This window comes from Mesocricetus auratus, unplaced genomic scaffold, assembly GCF_017639785.1.
Source record: "Mesocricetus auratus isolate SY011 unplaced genomic scaffold, BCM_Maur_2.0 Super-Scaffold_100010, whole genome shotgun sequence".
Classification (NCBI taxonomy): Eukaryota; Metazoa; Chordata; class Mammalia; order Rodentia; family Cricetidae; genus Mesocricetus; species Mesocricetus auratus.
Window position 1 is genome coordinate 84,917,532 of NW_024429194.1, and position 23,950 is coordinate 84,941,481.

General features: G+C 52.8%; 1 protein-coding gene across 1 annotated transcript; it reads left to right on the forward strand.

The window, feature by feature from the left end:
• The first annotated feature begins 429 nt into the window (after positions 1 to 429).
• Cbx7 (chromobox 7) lies at positions 430 to 17,169 on the forward strand. The gene is given in 7 exon segments (XM_021225384.2): positions 430 to 719; positions 2,401 to 2,444; positions 8,452 to 8,517; positions 11,576 to 11,642; positions 13,883 to 13,899; positions 13,901 to 14,250; positions 14,519 to 17,169. Coding segments are annotated over 7 exon segments (771 nt in total). The 5' UTR covers positions 430 to 650; the 3' UTR covers positions 14,677 to 17,169.
• Positions 17,170 to 23,950: the final 6,781 nt, after the last annotated feature.

Here is a 23,950-nt window from a genome sequence, read left to right on the forward strand (position 1 = left end):
AGAGCAGCAACTGCTCCTAAACACAACGCCGTCTCTCCAGGCCTAGATTTAATTTGGTTGAGACAGGGTCTTAGGTAGTTCAGGCTGGCCAGGAACTCCTGATCCTCCTGCCTCAGCTGCCCAAGCGTTGGGGTTACAGGCCTGCTACTCTCGGTTTCAGCGCCTTCCGAGCCATTGGGAGGACTTGGGGGAAATGACCAGGCCCAGCCCAGAAGCCGAGTAGAGAGATGGGGTGCACCGCAGACCGTTGCGCTCAGATCCCAAGCTCCAAATAAGTCGCGAGCATCAGACGCGCTGCCAGCCGCCCAACTTGGCCAGCAGGCGGGGTTAGGGAGAGGGGCGTGGCTCCGACTCTAGGGGGCGTGGTCCAGGCAGGGAGGGGCGGGGCTGACCCTCTGGGCGCTCTCGGAGGCCCGCCCGCGCGCGCGCGCCCGTCCGCTGGCGCTGGGGAAAACGTTGCGCAGGTTCAAAAATGGAACGTCGGCGGCGTGAGGGAGCGCTCGGGGGTGTGCGCGCGTGCGCGTGCGTGTCCGGCACAGCCTGACGGGGTCCCCGCCGACCCGAGCATCGCGCGCAGCGGCAGCGGCCGCGGCCCCGCAGCTCCACCCCCGGACCCGGCCCGGCCCCCGGCCCATCGCCCGCCGCCCCGCATGGAGCTGTCAGCCATAGGCGAGCAGGTGTTTGCGGTGGAGAGCATCCGGAAGAAGCGCGTGCGGAAGGTGAGGCTGCTCGGGGGCGGCTCCCGCGACGCGGCGAGGTCGCCTCCTGCTCCCCAGCACCGCCCCCTCCAGGTCCGGCCGAGCGGAAAGGGGTGCGGGGTGGGGGTGGGGGGACACCTGGGGACCCGGCGCTGCTTGGCCCGCCTCGCAGCCGGTTCCTCACTTTTCCCCGCCACCAGGTAGGGCCAGTCGAGTTAAAGTTGTTGCCCGGAGATGCTGGTGCATCTGAGGCTATCTGGGATGGAGATGAGGACGGGACCGGAGATTGTGAGCTCCATTCCGCCTCCCTCCCTCTGCCGCTCACTTTCGAGGAGACTAAAAGCTCAAGTTGAGGAAACAACTTGGTAGTGCGTTAGAGTCGAAGTGAGCCTCGAACTGGGCCCTCTGGATTTTCAGTACCAAGCCCTTTGAAGTTGGCAGCAGAGCTTTGGAAAAGTCTCCTGTGGGTCTGAAGTTTTCCTGTTGGACTTTGACCTTCCCGATCCCAGTCGTCGTCCCCCCGCACCCCCCCCCCCGGCACACCTTTCTCCTCCTCCTCCTCCCCCACCCCTCCCCTCCCCCACCTACCAGCCGGGTGCCGCTCCTCCGAAGCCTGGGCCACTGTTGTTGGGGCATCCTCGAGGCCCCGCCCCCTCTACCAAGGCCTTCCACTCCTACCCTGAGATTGGAGGAGGCGGTTCTGCCGCGCTCAGGACCACACACCTCAGCCTGCAGTTTCCGGTCCAGACCTCAAGTGTACGCTCTTGGTGCACGTGCTTGCCGAGCGCTCATCCCTGAGCGAACCTGGGTCTGGGCACATGCGTGGGAAAAATGCTCCTGGGCCTCCAGACGGCCCCCTCCCCTTTGCCCCCGGCAGCTCCTTGAGAAGCTCTTGGCAGCCACGTTCTCCCACTTGACTCAAGTGCAGGCACCTGCTGTGGGATTCTCACGGGTGGCGTTGGGTGGGCCCAGCGTGGGTGACTTGGGGCAGCGACTGCCTATAGGTTAGACCTGCCTCCTGTCCCTGCCTTCCCAGGGATAGCCATCGTCTCCTCCGACAGGGCACAGGGTAGGGCGCTCAGCTCTACAACCCTGCAGAGGCCGCTGTGTTTCAGATAGCGCTCGGGCAAGGACACAGGTGCAGGCAGGATGAGGGCGGAGGTCAACACAGGTGCCTTTGGCGGACTAGGTGCTTCCCATAAAGAACTGTCCACAGTGTGGTGCTAGGGAGGAGAACTTTGATAAGGAACTACGAATGAACCTCAGAGCTTTCATGTGGATATGCTTCGGCCAGCTCGGGGGGCTTGGCTGGACTCTTGAAGACCCTTTCCCCAGAGACTCCAGGCCACCTTTCAATGGGTCCCGCTGGGCACCTCCCAGAGAGGGCCGCTAGGGTCTCGGGTGGCTCTTTCGGAAAGTGAGGAACCGTGGTCTTGGCTTCAGCCACTGTGCATGGCTATGTCCACATACTTCCGTGTGGTCTCAGGTTCCCTCTGAGACATGAGCCCCTGTCTTGGGTTCCACGGATGTCTGGGACCGGATGCGCCTCCCATGCTGCAGCAGGGGAGGGCTGTGGGACGGTCCTGTAGAAGTGAGAGTTCCGGGAGTTGTCTCTGGGTTGAGCCTTGGTCTACAGTAGTGTTGCAGAGGCTCCTTAGTGGTCCTGCAGGTGCGAGTACTCACTGTCTTTTTCCCCCCACAGGGCAAAGTCGAGTATCTGGTGAAATGGAAAGGATGGCCCCCCAAGTAAGGCTTCTGTGTGTGTCCCCTGCCGTCATCTCCCCCCCACACTGGCTTCAGCTCCTGGTGCTCTTATGACTGAACAGCAAGCCCTAAATCGCCAGCTTTCCAAGGCCTCGGGTCCCCTCTGCTAGGGGGTTCCTCGCTTGTCTCCTCATCCTGCCCCCTTCTTCTGACCATGGGAGTTAAGGCCCAGCACCTTGGCTTCCTCAGCGGCCGCTGGCCTCCTGAGGGGGTCCCCATGTGGAGCAGGTACAGCGCTAGGTGGGGAACCTTGGGCTGTGGATCCCCGGTAGTCAGTGCGGTAGCAGAGGGAGGGGTGGAACCTGGTCATCCTGCCTTTAGGTGGTACTCTCTTGTCTACAGAGTTTACAGGCATTCTTTTTAAGTGGGTGTGATTCTGAGCTCTTCAGGTGAGGAAATGACTTGCCTCAGGTCATACAGCAAGGGGAGGCAGAGCTGGGACTTGGGAACTGAGCCTGACCGTTTATTGGGGCCTCTCCTCTGTCTTCTCAATACCCCTTCCTGGTGTTGTGGGATAGAGAGCTAGGTGTGACACCTGGCACAGCTGGTGGCCCTCTGGTGTTGAAGCCTGATGAGGAACCTTCTCACTAACCAGTCACCTCCCATCAAAGACCTGCTGGGGTTGCGAGCAGTCGAGATACAGGACTTTTCTACTGGTTTGTGGATGCTCTGCCCTGCCTCCTACAGACTGGCTTCTGGAAACGCCCTCTGCTTTCCTGATGACCCTGACAGCCCTGGAACTTTTTTTTTTTTAATTTTTAATTTTAATTTTAAATAGCTTGTTTTACATGTCAGTCCCAGTTCCCTCTCCCTCCCCTCCTCCCTCACTCCCGCCCTGGAACTTTCTTCGGCTCTTGTGTGTGTGTGGGGGGGGGTCTGACCTGTGATTTTGTCCTGGGGTATCATGGAGAGATGGCGAGAAGAAGGGAAGTCAGTCCCCAAGTGCCTCAGCTTCCTCCTTTACAAAGTGGGTTCAGTGGCCTGGGACTTGACTTCTCTTACAGGCCTGGCAAGGCGAGAGGCACGGATGTTGGTTCAGAGTGGACCACAGGCCTCCAGGTGGCGGGCTGATGGCCCCTTCCTTCTCTCTGCCCATCTCTGTTTCCCGAATGGCCCGTCACTGGTCACTAGTGGTCATCTGGCTTGGGCACAGTAGCAAAGGGAGTGAGTCTGAACAGGGCTCTGTTTGCTGTGCACACGCAGCTAGCTGGGGCTCACCGCATCAAGAACTTCACCGAGGAGAAGTGGAGCGAGGGCCTAATAGCTCTGTTTCTTCCTGAAGCCATTTGACTAGATCATCTGAGGATGAGCCTTCTGCTTTCTTCGCTTGGAGATTTCAGGCCTGGCTGCCCCGTGGGCACTTAGGAGCCCTTGGGCAACTCCTCAGCCTATATTTGCTGGTATTCTAACCCTGAACCCCGAAAGCTTCTCTCAGAACCAGTGCTCTGAGAGTTGAACTACTAGTACAGGGTCAGCTGAGTGGGCCTTCGGGCTGTTTTTCTGTGGGAAAGATTCCATTCCAAATAGGAGCTTAAAGTTTCCTTAGAATAATATGGTCTTTTCAGATGGAGAAACTGAGGCTCAGAGGAGGTCACTACAGGAACATAACCGCTAACCCTCCCTCGCAATGTCCTTTTCATGTGATCCTGCCATCTGTGTGGGTCAGGTCGGGCTGGTTTTCAGGGAACTGACTTGGAGCAAAGGCTGAGAAAGTGCGTGGAGTGGGGGTTGTCTGACCTGGGAGTCTGGCCAGGGCGAGGTCCTCCCATTTTGTAGCTACCTCCTCAGCAACAGGAAGGTACCTTTCCAGGCCATTGCAGAGCCATTTTGTTCCTGTCCATTTGCTTCCCAGTGAATGTGGTAGAGGGGAACTCTTGGATCTCCTGGGGGCATCAGGCAGAGGAGGTTGTTGCTGCAGGTGCTCTGTTTGCCTCGGAGAGCGTGGGGTACTGTATTTTTGCCTCTGCCTGCCCAGCACCCTACTGCTCTCTATCTCCATTCTTTCTCCACACGCATATAGCTCCATCTTTTCAGAAAGACTGAAGCCATTTACCAAGCTGCCAGTGTGAGAGCCCCCCCAGTATGAGCCAGGCATCACCCGCTTTACAGATGGAGAGTCCTTATTTGAGATTCTGATCTACTTCTGGTATACATGGCCAGCGCCACTACAGGGGCCCTGGTGTGTCTCGTTAGCTCCTCTAGTGTCAGACCATCATGCCTCCTTATGAACTTTGGTTATGAATGACAAGCAGTGGTCCCAAGCAAAACTCTTAAATTGGTCTGTGTGTGTAAATGAGGCCCGCTAGGAGTCACTAATGCGCCCTGGCAGCCAGGTACAGAGCCTCCCTCTCTAGGCCCAGAAGCCTGGCTTAGCCCTGGCAATCATGCCTGCAACTCTTAGGCTTTTGAAGCTGGTTTAATGAACGCTTCTTGGATTTTATTATGCGCCACACTCAAGTATGTGGGTCATGTGGCTTAACACGTAGAATCTTCTCCACAACTAAAAGCTAAGGGATTACACGGAGACCTGGTTTAGAATGAGGTACAGCAGTTGGGGCGGTGGAACTAGAGTCATGGAGCTGGAGCTGCCGCTGGCCCGGCTCCGCGTGGCTCCAGCTCGCCCGGTTTCTGCGTACAGCTACGTAGTCCCTTCCCCCACCATGGAACGGCAGGCTGGGGCCAGGCGACCCGTCTTGCTTGGGGTGCCGCGCCCCACCCCAATCGTCTGACCCCAGCTCTCACAGGGGCTGGGAGCGCAGGCGGAGCTTGTTTACCGCGAGGGGGCGGGGTCACGATCACGTGGTCGTGTTTATCTCCAGCAGGAGGGCATGCCCAGGCCAGATAGGTTTCCAGTGATCTGGGCTCCCACCGTCACCCTGCGAGAGCGCTGCTCTCTAAGTGCACTGGATCCTTACAGAGGCACTTTGTGGCCAGTTGCGGACCCTTCTGCAAGGCCCTGCTGCTTCACTTGCCGGGGGAGGGGCAGGGTTCAGCGTCCCTCCCACCTCCATCCCTACGGCTGCTCTCTTCCCTGTGATTTCACAGATTGTAAGCCTAAAAGGGCCTAGATATAGGCAGTGATCCTGCCCCAGGGATGTTCCAGTTTGTGGGGAGCCCAACCAGGTGACCTTGGGCAAGTTGTTGAATCTCTGTGCCTCTGCTTTTTCATCTGTAAACTGGAGTGATTATTTAGGAACCTGCTTCGGTGAAATAATGGGGGATTCCTCAGAGTAGCCTGGTGCACTTGCGACAGACAGTGGGGGCAGTTGTTCTTTAGATGAGGTGCAGAGATGGGTAGGGACTTACCAGGAATCGGGTAGTAGCTGCAGCAGTAAGGAATGGGCCTGAAGGTGGGCAGGGCAGGCCAGAGAGGCTGAGCAGGTCGGGAGGGTACAGTGGGCAGAAGGCATGAGTTCTACCTGCCCCGGTCGGGATCAGCCCAGCAGCTTTCCTAGAACACCTGGGGCTGACTTGAGCCAGTTGCATTCATAGCTGCGTTGGTCCAGCCGGGCCAGGAAGCCCAAGAACCCGGTTCCTGGGGATGGTTAGATGATGGCTGCTAGACAGGGAGAAGAGTCACGTGCCAGCTGAGTAACGAAGGAAGGAAGAGTTCTGTGCCTGGATGGCTGGCCCCTCTCTCTCCCGGCTCCAGTGTCCCTGAGACTTAAGAGACAGGTTTTAGCTCTTAGGGTGTCTCAGTCTCTTTTCTCTCTGCTGATGAGCCCTTCCACCTAGTTGTCTGCTGTCTCCAGGAGGACCTTGGGCTGAATCATAGGACGTGGCCTTGGTCTGTTTTTTTTTTTTTAATTATATAGCACTAAGGATGGTGCTGCAAGCCTTTAATCCCAGCATTAGGGAGGCAGAGGCAGGTGGATCTCTTGGGTTGGAAGCCAGCCTGATCTGCAGAGGGAGTTCCAGGACTCAGATCCTGCCTCTGCCTTGGGAGTGCTGGAATTAAAGGTGTGGGTGCACCTGGTTTCCAGTTCCCTTTCATCTCCTGTTACTAGAAGCATTCTTCCCAATATGTCCCCATTTGTTTGTATGTGTGTGCGCGTGTTTATAGTCTGAGTTTCAGTTGTGATTGCTTGCTTATGCGTGGATGTGGGGTTATTTACTGGGTCATGGATGTCTTACCAGTAGCCACATCTCTGAAGAAGAATGACTTATTTCCCAGCAGCTATGGGCTGACGATGGTTCCTCAGCTAGGGGCATAGTTTTGTGTGCTCCACCCTCATCTATAGTGTAGTGCTGACGGGCTCCATTTTGTACAGATAGCTGCACCTCCTGTGAGTTCAGGGTGTGGTAGCCCTGTTGTGTCCAGGACAGCCCCTTACAGCCCTCATTATCCTCTGGCTCTTATGTCTTTCTGCCTGCCCTTCTGTGATATTTGGTGAGATTTTTGGCGGGGGCACTAGTATAGATGTCTATTTAGGGCTGAGCACTCAAACTTTAACTTAGCCTTAGATCTTTGTATTTTTCAAGACAGGGCTTCTCTATAGCAGGGTTTCCTGGACCACCAACCCCTACACCATGACTCAGAAACTTATTAATTATGAATGCTTGGCCTTTAGCTTAGGCGTGTTTCTAGCTAGCTTTTATAACTTAGCCCATTTCTATTAATCTGCGTGCTGCCCCAGACTCCCTCACCTCATCTACAGACTGTCCGTCCTGCTTTTCTGCTTCCTTCATGTCTGTCTGTCTGGTTGGCTGGCTCCTCTTTTATCTTTGCACACCAGCCCCACCTAGCCCTCCTCTGCCTGGCTATTGGCCATTCAGCTCTTTATTAGACCGATCAGGTGTGTAGGCAGGCAAGGTGAAACACAATACATCTTTACACACTTAAACAAATATTCCACCACATTTCTCTGTGTAGCCCTGCCTGTCCTGGAACTCACTCTGTAGATCAGACTGGCCTCAGAGTCAGAGACCTGCCTGTCCTTACCTCCTGAGTGCTGGAACTCAAGGCATGTGCCACCATGCCTGGCTGTGCTTTAACCATTTTTGAGTCTGCATTATTCTGCCTACTGCAAAAAACAGCTTCTCCAAGGCTGAGAGCAGCACAGGTCTATGGGTATAAGCAAACGCTCAGAAGGCAGTTTGACAGCATTTCCCTTCAGCAAAACAACAGATAGGCTCCCTCCTAGGAGCCATGGATTTCCTTTTATGTGCCCTCCCCCCCACACACACACATAGGGTTTCTCTGTATGACCTGGCTGTCCTGAACTCACTCTGAAGAGCAGGCTGGCCTAAAGCTCACAGAGCTCTGCCTGTCTCTGGCTCCTGTTTCAGAAAGAGAAAAAAAAAAGTCTTCTTGTATTCCCACTTACTGCTTTAGAAATTTATTTTTGTTCTTTTAAGATACTTGTTATCACTAGATGTTTACCAGACACCTGTTGTGGGCCAGGCTCAGGGAGAAGGGGCTGCCGTCCTTGCTTGATGGCTGGGGCAGATAGCAAAACCCTTTCTCTCTGCCAGGTGCTACACTGAACAGCCCTGAGACCTTTAGTCAGTACTTGACTTCTTCACAGAGAGGGACAGGGAAGCACAGGGCTACAGAGTATGTAGCTCAAGGTTACACAGTCAGCTAGGATTAGAGCTGGCATTTGAACCCAGATAGTTAACCCTGGAGCCCCTGCTAGGCTGTGGGGGGAGGAACAGAGGCCTCCTTAGGCCTCAGGAGGATATTAGATTTAACTGGAGTCTGTAGTAGTAGTCTGATTACAGTCTGGCACAAATGAGGGAAGTTGTGATACAAAATAAAAATAAAGACATTAAATAATAAAAAGTATGGGGAGATGGCTCAGTCTGTAAAATGCTTACTACACAACCATGAAGAACTGAGTTCAAATCCCAGCACCCACGGAAAAAGCCTATGCTAGGGCTCTCAGACCTCACAGGACTGGCCAAGCTAGGTGATAGGCTGGTACAGAGTACAGCCTCTGTGACACTGGTGATGCAGGCATCTCTGACCTTTTGTTCTTCTCCCCAGGTACAGCACATGGGAGCCAGAGGAGCATATCCTGGATCCCCGCCTTGTCATGGCCTACGAGGAGAAGTAAGGGCCCTGCCTGTTTTGGGCCTCGCCTGAGGCCAGCTCCAAGACATCTTAGGAAGCCTGCCGGTGGCTTGGCTGGGGCAAGAGTCTTTTAGGGCAGGGCGGGTTAGGGGTGTGTGGCAGGAAAAGGTGATGGGCACCTAAGACCTGTTCCTGTATCCTGTTGGTGTCTTCCTGTCTGCCAGCTTTTGCCCTCCTGTGGCTTCCTAGTCCTAGGCTGAGGGTCATTCAGAAGCACTGACAGATGCGTCCTGTGTGGTAATGACAGCATCCGCTACCTGTCAAAGAAGAGAGTCTGTCGAGGTTAAGCAAGGCCAGCGATTAAAGAAGGCTTCTGGCTTGGCCTCTGACCTCCTGTTAGCACCTTGCTGAGAGTCAAGATCCCACCTTCCCATGAGCTTCACTGCTCACACCTGGACCATGGAGTGTGTGGCACAACTGTTATCTTTTTAAAGTTACATTTGTGTCACACACACACACACACACACACACACACACACACACGAGTGCCACCATGCATGTATGAAGGTAAAAGGGTAACTTGTATTGTTTCTATCACTGGGACCCTGTGGATCCTAGTGATAGAACTCAGGTTGTCAGACTTAGCAGTGAGCTGTTTGCTAGCTGAGAGGTCTCAACAGTGTCCCCTACCCCATGCCTGTTTTTACAGAGTGCAATTTTTACCCTGTAGCCCTGGCCTACCTGGACTTGGGACTGATCCACTTTCTCCTTTCTCCTACTTGCTGGACTTAGGGACTTAGGGTGTATGCTCCTGTGTCTAGTTCTCACAACTGCTTTTGTTGTTGTTTGTTGGTTTTACTTTTTTATTTTTTTTTTTTTGAGACAGGGTTTCTCTGTGTAGCCCTGGCTATCCTGAGATTCACTCTGTAGACCAGGCTGGTTTCAAACTCACAGAGATCCACCTGCCTCTGTCTCCCGAGTGCTGGGATTAAAGGCATGTGCCACCAATGCCTGGCTACTTAATGGTAATCTCTTGACACAGGAAGGAGGGTGTCATTGGAATGAGGAATTTAAACCTCCTGAGCAGTTAGGGGGTTTATCCAGGAGCTTTGCCAACGGAACAGGGACAGTGAGGGCCTGACCTGATCAGCCCCTCATTGCTACACGATTGCTCTTCCCCAGAGGCTTCTGGAAGCACTTTCAAAGATTCGAAGGTTGTGTCTTCATTGTTCCCTTTTTGTTGTTTGGCTTTTTGTTTGTTTGTTTTTGTTTTTGAGACCGTTGTTCTTTTTTTTCTTTGAAAGACTCTGCATCTTATTACTGAACAAACCACACCCCCAACTTAAACATGACCAAGTCTCCAGGTTAAAAATGTTGAACTCTACCTGGTAGGATTAATCAATGACTGTAATTCAGTGTCAGCTCAGTCTTGCCATTGTGACTCCTTACAGACCCAGCCTTTATTCTCCTCCAGTGTCTTTTCTTGGAGTTGTACCTGGTTTTGTTACCAGTTTGCATCTGAATCCATTGAGGAATAGGACAGTTTTGTTTTTGTTTCCTGGCCAGGAATCACTTGATTCTGAAAGTCTTGTGAGAAGACGTGGAGGTGCACCATGGCTGAGGAAAGGGGAAGAGCCCATTGTTCTTTTTATTTCACTTTATTTGTATGTGTGGATGCTCCATGTGAGTGCAGTACCTCTAGAGACCAGATGAGGGTGTCCTGTCCCCCTGGAACGGCAGCACGAAAGGTCTCTGAGCTGTCATGTGGGTGCTGGGAATTGAATCTGAGTTTTCTGCAAGGGCAGCCAGTGCTCTTAACTACCGAGTCATTTCTTCAGCCTTTCATCATTGCTCTTAACTCGTTATGATAGTGTTCCTGTCCCACAGTTTCTCTCTGCTCTTGCTGCTTCTTGGTGAGATCTTGACCTAAAGTAATGGTTCTCAACCTGTGGGTTATGACCCCTTTGGGAGTCAAACAACCCTTTTATATAGGGGTCACCTAAGACCATTGGAAAACACAGATATTTACATTATGATTTATAACAGTAACAAAATTACAGTTATAAAGTAGCAATGACAATAATTTTATGGTTGTGGGTCACTATAACCTAAGGAACTGTGTTAGAGGGTCGAAGCATTAAGAAGGTTGAGAAGCGCTGATCTAAAGTTGTGTCACTGAGAGAGTCCTGTATACTGCCTTGGTTTTCTGATACAGGGTCTCACTGTATAGTCTAAACCAGCTTGGAACTCACTATATAGACCTGGCTGGCCTCCGTAGCAGTCCTCTTGCCTCTGCCTCCCAGGTGCTGAAGTTACAGACATGTACCACATGCTCAGGTGTGTGGACTGTCTTAGATTGTGGCAAAGAAACAGCAGGAATGGTCAAGGCCGGGTGCCCATTCCTCACATCAGGAGACATTGCCTGGCAGGGGTGTGGCAGCTGCCACCAACAAGACCAGTTTAAGACATTGGGGGAAGACTAGTGTATGGATGGCCCAGATGAGAGGTGGCCTAAGGACTCCGGGCCTTAATGGAGAGCGAGTGAGTTCCCAGCTCCGCCTTCTTTGTGCTGTCTACAAGGTCTTCGTGGTGGGGCTACAGGAGAATAAGTGGACAGACAGACAAGTGGGACATACTGCCCCCACGTCTTTGGCACTGCCATGTGGAATCTTGAGTTGTGTCATATGAGTTGAGGGTGGCTTTGTAAGGAGGGCACCTTACAGGGCGCTCTTTCCCCTCCCCTACTCAGGTGAGGTGGGGCCCTTTCTCTGCGGATTCTGATAGGTCCCAAATGGATTGGCTGGGTCGAACTCCCCTTGCCAGGGAACTTGCTATGGTTCTTAGGGCCCCAAGACACTCAAGGCCAACTGGCTTCTTGCTGAGTGAGAGTGAATACCATAGGCAGTGTGGCCCTGGAGTGGATCAAGGACCTGTTTGTTTTCAGAGTAAAGGCTGAGCCCTGGAAGTTGAATGTCGACCCCAGTGGTGGGTGTGTGGTGTGGGGTGGCCTATGTCCCTAACCCAGGCACATGGGGGGTGATGCTTCCCCTTAGATGTCACCAGTGTTTCTTTTTCTTCTGCCACCTTCTTCACACAGGGAGGAGCGAGACCGAGCATCAGGGTATAGGAAGAGAGGTCCGAAACCCAAACGGCTTCTGCAGCAGGTAACCACTGTCTCTGAGCCTCCCCCTCCTCCTCCTGCCCTGCCCGACCCTGCCTTCCCTCACCTGCATGTGCGCTGACCCTTGAGCACTGACCCTACCCAGCACCTCCCAGAGTACTGTGGAATGGCTCAGTGGGTACCTTTCAGTAGAAAGGGTTGGGTAAAGGCCATGTGTGGAACTGGAGCCAGGGAAGCCAGCCTGTGTTGGGGTGGACATGTATCTAGTCTTGGAGAACTTGAAATGTTGTGCCAAAGCCTTTTTGATGCTTCAAATCTAAACACAAAGTAACGGAGGGTCTTAGTGTTGAGGGAGAAGAATGGCGGGCTAGGGTCGCCACATTCAAGGCTGAACACCCTTAGCATTCTCAACGTGACCTTGGGACAGCAGGCTGTAGAACTGTGTATCTTTGTGTGGGGAGAAGACCATGAAGCCTGTGTTGTCCTGACTTATAGAGGTTTCTGCTCATTCTCAGGATGCCTTAAGTCTTGGCATAGAAGCCAAAAGAGTATGAAGCCACATGGTCAGTGAATCCGGGCAGCTGAGTGTTTTCTCACCTATAAGGGGCTGGGTGAAAGTGTGTGCTCTTTATTTCATAAGGCCCATCTGAGCATGTGGTTCATATGTGTTAAACCACTCCTAGTGCTGTGCTGGATTGGCTCAGGTCCTCTTTAGTGGACAGGATGCCTTGCCTTTGGTGGAGATGACCCGTGGGGCTTGTCACAAACTGGCCTAGGGAGGAAACCAGCACCCAGCACCCATCACAAGTGGATACATTTCCCTCTATATCTAAACAGGGCAGTTGTGTCAGACATCCACTGCTGTGTGGCAGGACTACCCCACCAACAACGTGTGGGTCCGCTGGTTGTGGATGCTCCTAGCCTCAGATCCATTCAGGGTGCTTCAGGCCGGGGCAGGAAGCTTGGGTGCCCAGTCTGCATGTGGCAGTGAAGCCGCGCTGGAGGGTGGCGTGTCCTTACGGGGGTCCTCACAGACAAGTGGGTGATCGAAGAGCAAGGAAGGAGCCAGAGGTCCAGAAGGCAGCGCTGTCGGACACGGCCTCGTGTTCTGTTTTTCACTGAGATGCAGTACAGCTCAGCGAGCCTGGGTTTTGCCTAGGGTCACGCAGCAGGGTAGGACTCAGCTGTGAGTGGAGCTGGCAAGGTGAGGTAGCAAAGGACCCAAAGGACCAAAGGAGCTTCCCATGCGATGCCTTGTGAGACCCTAAAGTCTCCCGAGGGCTAGCTTCTCCTCCTGCTAGTGACACACACCAAATGTGCATGGTGATTAGTGGGGAGGGTGGACTGTGGAGCTGGCCTGTGTCCGCACTTCCTCCTGTCCTGGGGACTCTTGGTTTCTGATGGCATATGGCAGAAGATGCTGTCCCAGGTAATGTGGGATCTTCTTTGGTTATTTATTTATTTATTTGCTTTTGTTTTTTTGGTTTTTCGAGACAGGGTTTCTCTGTGTAGCTTTGGAGGCTGTCCTAGAACTAGCACTTGTAGACCAGGCTGGTCTCGAACTCACAGAGACCCGCCTGCCTCTGCTTCCTGAGTGCTGGGATTAAAGGTGTGCGCCACCACCACCCAGCTCCTTCTTTGGTCTTGACCTAGGGATTTTTTTTTCTTTTTTTTGGAGCTGTGCACATTTTACTCATAGTTAGGAAGACAGGCTTCCCATTCTAGAGTTGCAGCCCTTAGGTGTGTATGTGCCCTCCTGCTCTGCTTCACTGAGGTTGAGTGAGACCCAGCCCCCAGAGAAGGCCCAGGGCAGTTGCCTGTGAAGAGCAGGTGGGGTGCTGTCCCTGAAGCTGGAGTACCCCAGACTCCAGCAGCAGCTTCTCCCTTTGCCTCTGAAGAGCCGTTTCAGCTTCCAAAAATACCTCAAGGTGTCTACTTAAGAAATCTAGTTCTTTTAACTTTGCAAAGCGCTTGATATCAAGCCCAGGCCCGTGCATGTAGTAGGCCATGCTGTGCCACTGAGCTATGCCCCACCCCTGTGGGTCACTTTTCAGAATGTACACTGTGTACTGGTCTGGTGAGGGTCAGCCCTGACCCTCAGCCTTTGCTGTGGCCAAGAGAGATGACTGAGCTTAGTGGGTGTGGGGACTGACCGGTGTCTGCCCTGGCCCATGGGCAGGGGCCGCAGGTGGAACAGAGTTGGGCACACTGGAGAAATAATAGCGTGAGCAGAGGAGCCGCAGTGGGAGGCGGGCTGACCCGCGCCCTGGCTTGCTCCTTCAGCGGCTGTACTGCATGGACCTCCCACAAAGCCAAGGGCAAGGAGGAGCTCTGCTTCTCTTTGACACGCCCACTCGGCAGTGGGAGCCCCGAGGGGGTGGTCAAGGCGGGGGCAGCTGAGCTGGTGGACAAGGGCCCCTTGGTGCCTACCCTGCCCTTCCGGCTCCGTGAGCCACTCAAGGCCCACAAGTACCTGCGGCTCTCACTCAAGAAGTTCCCGCCACGCAGCGGGCCCCACCTGGAGAGTCACAGCCATCCACGGGAGCTCTCCCTGCAGGAGCCACCAGCCCCAGATGCCCTGCAGGCCTCCGGCGCCTGGGAGCCTATGGAACAACCCCCTGAGGAGGAAGAGGAGGAGGAGGAGGAGGAGGGTAAGGCAGTCATCCTAAGGTCTCAAAGCCTGAAAGGTCCCTGGCCCTTGTCCAGAGGGCCTGGAGACCATGCAGCTGTGGAGCCCTGAGGACTGATTTGGGCTTGACTCCTGCCCATCCTGTAAGCTAGGCAGGTGCATGTGTGCCCTCCTAAGCATCCAGCTTCAAGCATGTTGGGGGATGATGGACTGCCTACTGCCCACTACTGTTAACTGACCACGTTAGTACCAACCTGTGTCTCATCTGTGTCTTTGTCCTATGGCTGCAGCAGAAGCAGACCAGGCCAGTGGGCCCCCTCCCTGGACACCCACACTCCCCTCAAGTGAAGTGACCGTTACTGACATCACCGCCAACTCCGTCACTGTCACCTTCCGTGAGGCTCAGGCCGCCGAGGGCTTCTTCCGAGACCGAAGTGGGAAGCTGTAAACAGCGGCTTCCCCTCTTAAACTGTGTCCCTTGGGGCTTGGGGGAGGAATTCCAGAGACAGGAGTGGCTGGGAGCAGGGCAAATATTTTATTGCATGGGGAAGACCCCACCCCCTGCCCTTGCCCCGTGAGGTTGTTTACAGAGGGGCCTCTGGGACAGGGAGGGAAGGCAGTGTTGCCTGGGTCTCAGCTCCAGGGCAGATGGGGATGGGCTCCCCTGCCCAGTGCACCTCTGTCATTATCTTGCAGAGGCAGATCCTAGGAGTCTCGGAGCCCAGGAGGTCCAGATCTTGCCTTGAGCATCACCCCAGCGCTCTGGTGGGGTCCTCTCCCTGTTCCTTAGCTTGGGTCTTGACTATGAACTTTCTACTTCAGCTTTGTGGTGGGACATGGAGGCTGGCTTTGGCCATCAGGGACAGGATCAGGACAGAGGGTGTGGCCTGGACCAGAGAAGAGGCTGCCTACTAAGCCTGCTCTGAACATGCTGTCCCCTCCATCACTGACCTGTGGAGACGCCCGTGAACACATCGAGCCACCCCAGTGTGGACACACTGCGTGTGTGTTCCCCTGCCCACATGGACCTTGCACACCTTTAGAGACTGACCAGGTGAACGTGGAGTAATTCACAGCACAAATGACCTTGCCACAGCAACTTCTCTCCACCTTGCACATCTGCCATGTGACAAGATCGGTCTGTGTGGCACAATCAGACAGCTGGGGCCCAGCCTGGGCCTGGTGGCATGTGATCTCCAGCCGCCATAGGACCAGGCTTGAGGTGTGCAAGGTGTAAACACTTCTACCCAGTACCGACCGCAGACACTTGGCCCTCCCTCCCCTTCTCCCACAGGAGTTCATCTTCTTTCTGACTCAGGTGACTTCAGCCCTTCCAGCGCCCCTCCCCCCTTCCCTGCCCTCTCCTGCAGCTGAGCTGATCTGGGTATCCATGGATGCCAGCGGGTGTGGGGCAGTCATGGAGGGGGGTGTCCCCTCTCTTTCTCAGGGCAGTCCTTGTCTTCTGTGTTCCCTCCCCACCCACCCGAATGACACAGCTAAGGGTGCCCCTCATACCTGCTGGGGATTGAACTCTGATATATGTTGAGTCAGGCTGCACTGAAACCTATGTTCCTGGTGAGGGGAAGTTTGCTAGTTTGCACAGGTGCCCTCTAGGCTAATACCTTCTTACCGGATGAGGGACAGCTCCCTTGTCAAGGTCGCATTGCTCTCTCACCCCCTGCTACCACAGGCATCTGTGTGGCTGGGTCCCATCACTCCCCAATTCTGTTTTTAGGAGGCCAGCAGAGTTTGCATGAGCAAGGGTAAGGTGGCTCCTAGACTCTCCCATTCCCAAACCAAAGAGCCTGTACCCTGTGTCTTTCTGGGATTTGTCCTCAAGCTTCTCAAGTCCCTGGTCTCTTCCTCCTCCTTAATTCTCAGTAGTCCAGGGTTAACTCAGTGCTTCCATTGGGGGCAGTCTCCTGAATCTAGGGAATGTTGGGGTAGGGTAGGGTAGGGCAGGGCAGGGAGAGTCAGGAGGAGTCCCAGCTCCTGGCAGAGAAGGTGAGGGTGGGTGGCTGAAAGTTTACTTTGCAGTTGGGTTTGCTAGCCCATGTACTGGGGGCAGCCTCCAGTGGGTGTCATGCTCCCATCCCTAGTGGCATGAGAATAAATGCCTGTCCAACTTGGATCATGAGGCCGTGGGGGTGGGGAAAAGGGGGCTTTCCGCACAGCTGTCTTCTGCCTTTAGCAGCAGGCAGTGTCCTTGTCTCTCATGTGACCCTTTATGACACCTACTAGCTTGGGGAGATTGTGGCCTAAGCTGGGGATCCCTGTGGGCAGTCATGTGGACTGGCTTCCTAGAGAGAATGGCTGCAGGCTTTGCGAGGTTGCACGGCTTCTCCCAGCCTGAAGCTAAGTGGACAGAACCCCCCTATACACACTAACCCCCTACAAGGCCAGTACTAGACTGAGGAGTGGTGGCTACCTGCCCATCCTTCCCTTGGCCCTACCCATTTGAATGTAGAGGTTGGGTGATACTTTTCCTCACTGTGGGTTGGGATAAAGATGTACCTCAACCTCTGGTGTGGACACTCGAAGTGCCACAGTTGAGCCCGTTTGGGCTGTGTGTTTATCATCTGGTAAGATGGTGATCTCATTGCCAAGTTCCTCCTGCCTCCTGCCCACTGGGGAAGGAGCTCAGTGTCAGTGAGGTGATAGAGGTTTTTGCTTTAAGTGGCAAGCCAGACCTGGCTGCCAGGTCTCAGCACAAGACCGCTTCCTTTGCACAGAGTGAGCTTCAAGCTTTGCTCAGACTACGTGAATGTATCGGGAGGGGTTGGGAGGGGCTCAGGCCTTCCCCTGGGACTTGTGCTGGAGAGAGGCAGCAGGTGCAGAGTGTGGTTTTATTTTTGTACTGATGGGTAAGAGACTGTATAGCATCTATTTATTTAGCTGATTTATCTGGTAGATTAGGTAAAAATAAAATACATTAAGATCATTTTTTAAAGTCCTATGTGTCTGATTATTTCTTTTGGTGTTGTCCTAACTATGTGACATCCCACTCCCTGCCCCAAGACTATAACCTATGTTGGCTCCAGGTGTCCTTGTCAGAGGGCAGGGTCCCCACCCCTCACCCCTGCATCATCATCAGAAGCCAGGACTGCTGTGGGCTTCGCCATTCCTGTGTATCTTCCCGAGTGTCTTGTTCTAGAACTCTAGGGGTCAGCAGCTTGGGGCTGCTGTGCTTAGGTTCCTCACAGGCTTGCGGGATGGAGCTGGACAGGAGCCCAGAGGATAGCAGTGACCACAATACAGGGCAGTTGGTATAGAAAAGATGCTTAAGCTGGGGATGTAGGAAGGCAGGAGAATTGTCACTCTCAGCCCTGATTGAATGTGGGGTGGGGGTGTGTGTGCCTACACACCAAGATCGTGCCTGACTTTCCAGTTTGGACATTGGGTAATTGGTTGGACCCCATCTGCAAGTAGTCAGGGAAAAGAAGTAGGTTTGGGGGTATCCCGAGTTATCTCCAAAGCTGAGCCTGAGACCAGGATGTTCTGTGAGAGAGTATTTTGGGGGTGACTCAGGAGCAATCAAGAAGTTTGAATGAGTGGAAGGAAGGAAAGCTACCACTGAGATCACTCAGGGACAACTGGGGTCATTCGTGACACAAGACTCCTGAGATGTACGCTGCATTGCCCAGTACCCAGAATGGGTTGTGGGGCAGCCCCTCATGTACTAGTGTCCACCTCCCTAGCCACCCACCTGTTGTGTTGAACCTGGACTAGAAAGTGATGTCTGGGGCTGCAGAGATGGCTCAGAGATGAAGAGCCCTGGCTGTATCTCCAGAAGTCCCAAGTTCAAGTCTCAACAACTACATGGTGGCTCACAACTATCTGTAATGAGGTTTGGTGCTCTCTTCTGGTGTGTATACTAAATAAAAATAAAAAATCTTAAAAAAATAAAGTGATGGGCTGGAGAGATGGCTCGTAGGTTAAGAGCACTGACTGCTCTTCCAGAGGTCCTGAGTTAAATTCCCAGCAACCACATGGTGGCTCACAACCATCCATAATGAGATCTGGCGCCCTCTTCTGGCCTGCAGACATACATGGAGGCAGGATGTTGTATTCATAATAAATAAATAAATCTTTAAAAAAATAGTGATGTCTGCTGTCACTTGAGACTTGCAAAGGGACCTTCCATGTATCCATCCACGGCCACAATGAGAGGTGATGTCAAGAGGGCCACTGTAGGTGTGGGGCCACTCCTCTGCCTAGCTGAACCCACAGTAAGTCCGCATTCTTTGGGACTCTCCAGAGGTGGCTTATGAAAATCGCAAAAGAGACTTAAGAGCTTCTTAGGACGGCCATGGGTCCTTGGAGGCCACTGGTACTGGTTTCAAGGTTGCTGTGAACAGCATTTTGTCTTCCTCCTCTGCCCCCCTCAGCTGGCATTCCCACTGGTCAGAGCTTTCATCTGAGGGGACCGGGGCCCAGTTGCCTTACCTCCGGCAACCAGGCCTTGCTTCCTATACTGTCTTAGTCTCCACTGGCAATGGGATCACTCCAGGTCCCAGCAAGTCCTCTCTCCTGGATGTGAAGTAGTAACCCCAGGACCCGTGGAGCCTCAGATTAAGTGCCATGTTAGTTTGTTTCTCCTGTTGACCCCACTAGTGGTTTCTGAGGAACACCCTGCACTGCTGTCCTGGTAACAGGACAGCTGATTCCATTCCAGGGGAGGAACATATTCTACAAGTCCGGGGAAGGACTTGCCTAGCGTCCAGTCCTTGCCGTTTCCTGGACGTGGCCATATTCATTGGGTGAGCATCCTGGACCTTGAAGAGATGCCGCCTGCACAGACACCCCTCTCCGGGCTGTGTTCATTGTCCCCTCAGGTAGGCTGCCCTGGATGACACTGCATGGGGCAGGGCAGCAGGTCTGATGGCCATGCCCACACGGCTGTGTCCTCTCTACTAGGAGACTGCTGCTACTACAGCCGCGGCAAGAGAGAGAGACCTGCAGGGTAAATCTGATGTTTTCATCACCAATAGATGGCAGCAAGGACCTAGGTGATGTTCAGTCTGACTAGGTGTTAAATGACTCAAGAGCAGTGGTTCTCAACCTTAAGGCTGCAGCCCTTTAATTCAGTTCCTCATGTTGTGATAACCCCCAACCATAAAATCATTTCCATTGCTACTTCATAACTGTAATTTAGCTACTGTTATGAATTGGAATGCAAATATCTGACACGGTATATCTGATATGGCCCATACCTGCAATGTCTGCATGCGGCAGGAGGGTCAAGGAGCACAAGGCCATCCTTTGCTATGTAGCAATTCTGAGACCAGGCTGGACTATGAGAGACTGTCAAAAAATAATAAAAATAAAAGCAAGAAAGGAGGAAAGAAAAAAAAAGGAATTAAAAAGGAGGAAGGAGGATGAAACCAGCCAGGTCAGGGCTGACATTGTCCACATTAAATCCACTCAGAACCTCCCCACCATCTTGTGATCTCAGCTCCTTTATGTGGAGACTCCCAGGCCGATAGTCCCGTGCCCAGGGGGAGAGAGTTCAAGGAACTCAAGGCAGAACTCCCAAGCAGGCCCCAAATGGCCTGCAGGGGAGATCAGCCTGAGTGTTTGCTGTGGTGAGGTGTTTGTGCGTTAGGTGGCGAGAGCTTAACCTCCCATGTCACTAGGAAGAGGTGCACCCACACACCCTTGTCAGTTCTCACAGGAACAGAAGGGAAGGGGAGAGGAGAAGCTGTCTTCAAACCCCAGGTTCCGGAGCTTTTCATCGCTGGGGTGGCACTGGTACCAGGAATCCTGGCCTGCCTGTGACACCTGTAGGTGGCAGGGCTCCGCCCCACAGCTGCTTGCTGGGCTGGCCTTGTTCTAATGTCCTTTTGGCATTCCAGCTACCGCATCTTTGGGAGGGAGTCTACTTCCAAGTGTGGTCTGAGCTGACAATCTAGAGCGGGAGGGTGTTAGTTTGTGGGGTGTGTATCTCTGGGAGACATTCTCCTGGTCACCAGGTGTGATGCAGCTTCTCCTGGGGGCAGCCAGAGACTGGTGAAGAGTGTGGCACCCAGTGCTGCTTGGTTTTTGTCAACTTGACACAAGCTACAGGCATCTGGAAGGAAGGGACTTCAACTGCGGAAATGCCTCCATCAGATTGGCCTGTGGGCAAGCCTTGGAAGCGTTTACTTGGTGTGAGAGGGCCCCGCCCACTATGTGTAGTGCCGCCACTAGGCAGGTGGTTCTGGGCATAGAAGGAAGCCAACTGACTGGCTGGTAGTGGCCCACACCTTTAATCCCAGCACTGGGGAGGCAGAGACAGGCAGATCTCTGGGAGCTTGACCTGGTCTACAGAGTGAGTTCTAGGACAGACAGTGATACGCAGAGAAACCCTGTCTAGAAAAACCAAAACAAGAAAACCTTATCCTCCAAACCAATCAGTTGAATGAGAAAGGCCTTCTGACTCTCGAGGCATGGCCTTTGTTGACTGCAGGCTAACCTGACTGAGTCCCTAGTACTGTTGGAAGCTAAGGTTTTATGCAAGGGAGGCAAACACTCGTCATTGATGGTGGGCTGGCTTCTGCCTGGAGTTTTGAGGGTTGAAAAAACATTGTAAGGGCTGGGGATGTTGGGAGAGCGATTGCCTAGTGTGCACATAGCCTAGGATTATCCCTGGCACCACATAAAACTGGGCGTGGTGGTGCCCACCTGTGATCCTAGGCACTAAGGAGGTAGAGGCAGGAGGATTTGGAGTTCAGATCATCTTCAGTGTTTAGTGAGTTTGAAGCTAATCTAAGCTGCAGGAGACCACTAGAGTGGAAAAAATCCTCTTAAAAGTGTCCTTCAGGGAGGGGGTCCCTGCAAGTTCATAATGGGAAGTGAACCGTTTGAAGAAATAAGAATGAAACCCAGTGTAGATTGATTTCATCAACCTGGACCAGACTTCAGGGAGTCTAATGTCATAGATATATACATTTTAGTTTCTTGAGACAGGGTTTCTCTGTGTAACTGTCGTGGCTGTCCTGGAAATCACTCTGTAGACCAGAGTGATTCTGTGACCTCAAACTCACAGAAATCCACCTGCCTTTGCCTCCCAAGAGCTGGCATTAAAGGTGTGCACCACCAACGCCCAGGTCATTGTCAGCATATTGAAAACACTGTACAGTTAGGAAAAGGTGCCCAGGCAACAATCAGTCCAGCCAGCTCAGTTCCAGGTACACAACAAAGCTTAAGCTGGGACTACACAGAGACTTTACACAGTATGCGTGACCATGAGGGTGGGTTCTACACCTAAAAGGGCTGGAATCTAGTGGGGTTTCTGACCGATAGCATAGAGGTCAGCTGACTACAAAGTACATGTGACCTCTCCCCAAAGGACGGGTAAAGGTCTAGGGAAGGAAGAGTATGGACTCATTCTAGGGAATTAGGGTGAGGTCTGCCTCTATAGCAAAGTTGGGTGATGTCTACCTCCACAGACAGGAAAAAAGTCACCGTGTCATTAACAAAATCCACTCGCAGTCTTCTAAGTGGGAAAACAGATATTTTATCTTCTCCGTTTAGAAAAGGCAACTGTAAATTTAACGTTCTTGGTTTTCCTTAATGCTTCGCTGTGAGTACAAAAACTTCTGTGCCCCCAACACATTAGACCTGGAGGTGGTGGCACACGCCTTTAATCCCACCACTCAGGAGGCAGAGGCAAGTGGATTTCTGAGTTCAAGGCCAGCCTGGTCTACAGAGCGAGTTCCAGGACAGCCAGGGCTACACAGAGAAACCCTGTCTTGAAAAACAGATTTAAAAATGTCCATGTGAAGCCCCCGTTCAGGAGCCGCTGCCCACGCTCTCATCACTCCAGCTCTTCCTCGCCAGCTGGGGAACCCAAAGTGAGGACCCCAGCCCCTCTGGGTCTTTTCAGCCCACTTGGCATCTGAGGAGCCCCTAGCCTTGGTAGGAAGTGAGAGAGACACACCAACATTAGAACAGCAACCGAAGCATTTTGCAGGTGCAGGTTTCATTCTGAGTCTTTAAGGCGACTGTAGGCGACCCGGTGCAGGCTGCTTGCCCCACAGTGATGGTTTAAACACATCTACCACCCGCAGTTTCAGAGGTAGGAAAGGTCAAGTCAGCATGGTGCTGCTGCTTGGCTGTGGTGAGGGCTGCTTACTGATTTGAACATGGTTACCTTTTTGTTGATTGGCCCTGGGGAAGAATTGGTATCTCAGGTGCCCCCCCTTGTTTGATTTTTAGGTACTCTTTGTATATTGTGGGAAACTACCTCCTTGCATTATGTGTGCATTTTGTCTTTTTTCCCCCAGGCTTGTTGCCTCCCTGCTTTATTTATGTTTCCCCCATGGTTTGTGCCATCCCGAGAATGATCTCCAATTGTCACAGTTGTGGTTTAATGAGTAAGTTTATTTAGTGTGCCACAAGCCAAAGTAAAAGAATAAATAGCAAAACATCATCAAATGGGGCTTATAAATATCCAGGAAAAACCAACTGGGAAAGCCCCATTAAGGCAGCCAACTGTGTTTCCACCATAGACTCCTGGGCTGAGCAGCAGAATGTCCCCTCTGGTAAGGCTTTCAAAAAAAAAAAAAAAGATTATCGGCCTGGCAGTGGTGGCACACGCCTCTAATCCCAGCACTCGGGAGGCAGAGGCAGGCGGATCTCTGTGAGTTCAAGGCCAGCCTGGTCTACAGAGCGAGCTCCAGGACAGCCTCCAAAACAATACAGAGAAACCCTGTCTCGAAAAACAAACAAAAAAGAGTGGAGGGATGGCTGACTCAAGACCCGGTGCCGTGCCTCCACTCTTATTGACTGCTAATTTTTTAAAGATTTTTTTTCTTTTGAGCCAGTGTTTCTAGCCCTGGTTCTGTCCTGGAACTCACTCCGTAGACCAGGCTGGTCTCGAACTCACAGAGATCCACCTGCCTCTGCCTCCCGAGTGCTGGTATTAAAGGCGTGCTCCACCACTGCCTGGCTTTTTTTTTTTTTAAAGTACCATTATGCCTGGCAACTGATTAATGAGAAAGAATCTTCCAGCGAACCCAGGGCTCACCATTTTAGCTAAACTGGCTGGCCAGCCATCTCTGGGGAGTCATCCTATCCCAGAGTTCTCCAACCCACCCCAGCAGCACCAGGGTTCTAGGCAGGTAACGTCATACCTCGCCTTTTACATGGTGCTGAGGACCCAAACTGAGGTCCCCTGGTGTGCAGCAAGCACCTAACCCACTGAATATCTCCAGGTTTGACTGTCAAGAGAGAGGACTCACCCTGACGTGGGGACACCTTTCCAGGGGTCTGGGTCCTAGACTGTGTAAGAGGGAAATACGACATGTCTTCCTAGATTGTCCAGGTGTTTTGAATCTGACTTAGATCCTTCTGCCTCAACCTCTGCAGTACACAAGATTACCATGGTACAGCACCAAGCTTGGCTTAGTCTGTTTATTTAGACACATAACAGATTTTGGAAGGGACAGAGTGTTGTAATTTAGGAAATGTGGTACTCGAAAGACACCATGTGACATAGTTCAAATAGAGGTTTGTATTTTTTTTAATTAGGGAAAGGGATCATAAAAAAAAAAAGGAAAGGGAAAGGGGGAGACTGGTTTCTGGGGACAGGAGCAGCAGGAGAGGAAAAAGGGGCAGAGAGAGGGAGAAGGATAGAGAAAGAAAAAGAGGGAGGATGGGAGGTGGGCAGAGCCCTCTTAAAAGGAAACAGTGAATAGGCACAGGTGGTGCTCTTAACGGCTGCAGCTGAGGTGTATCCT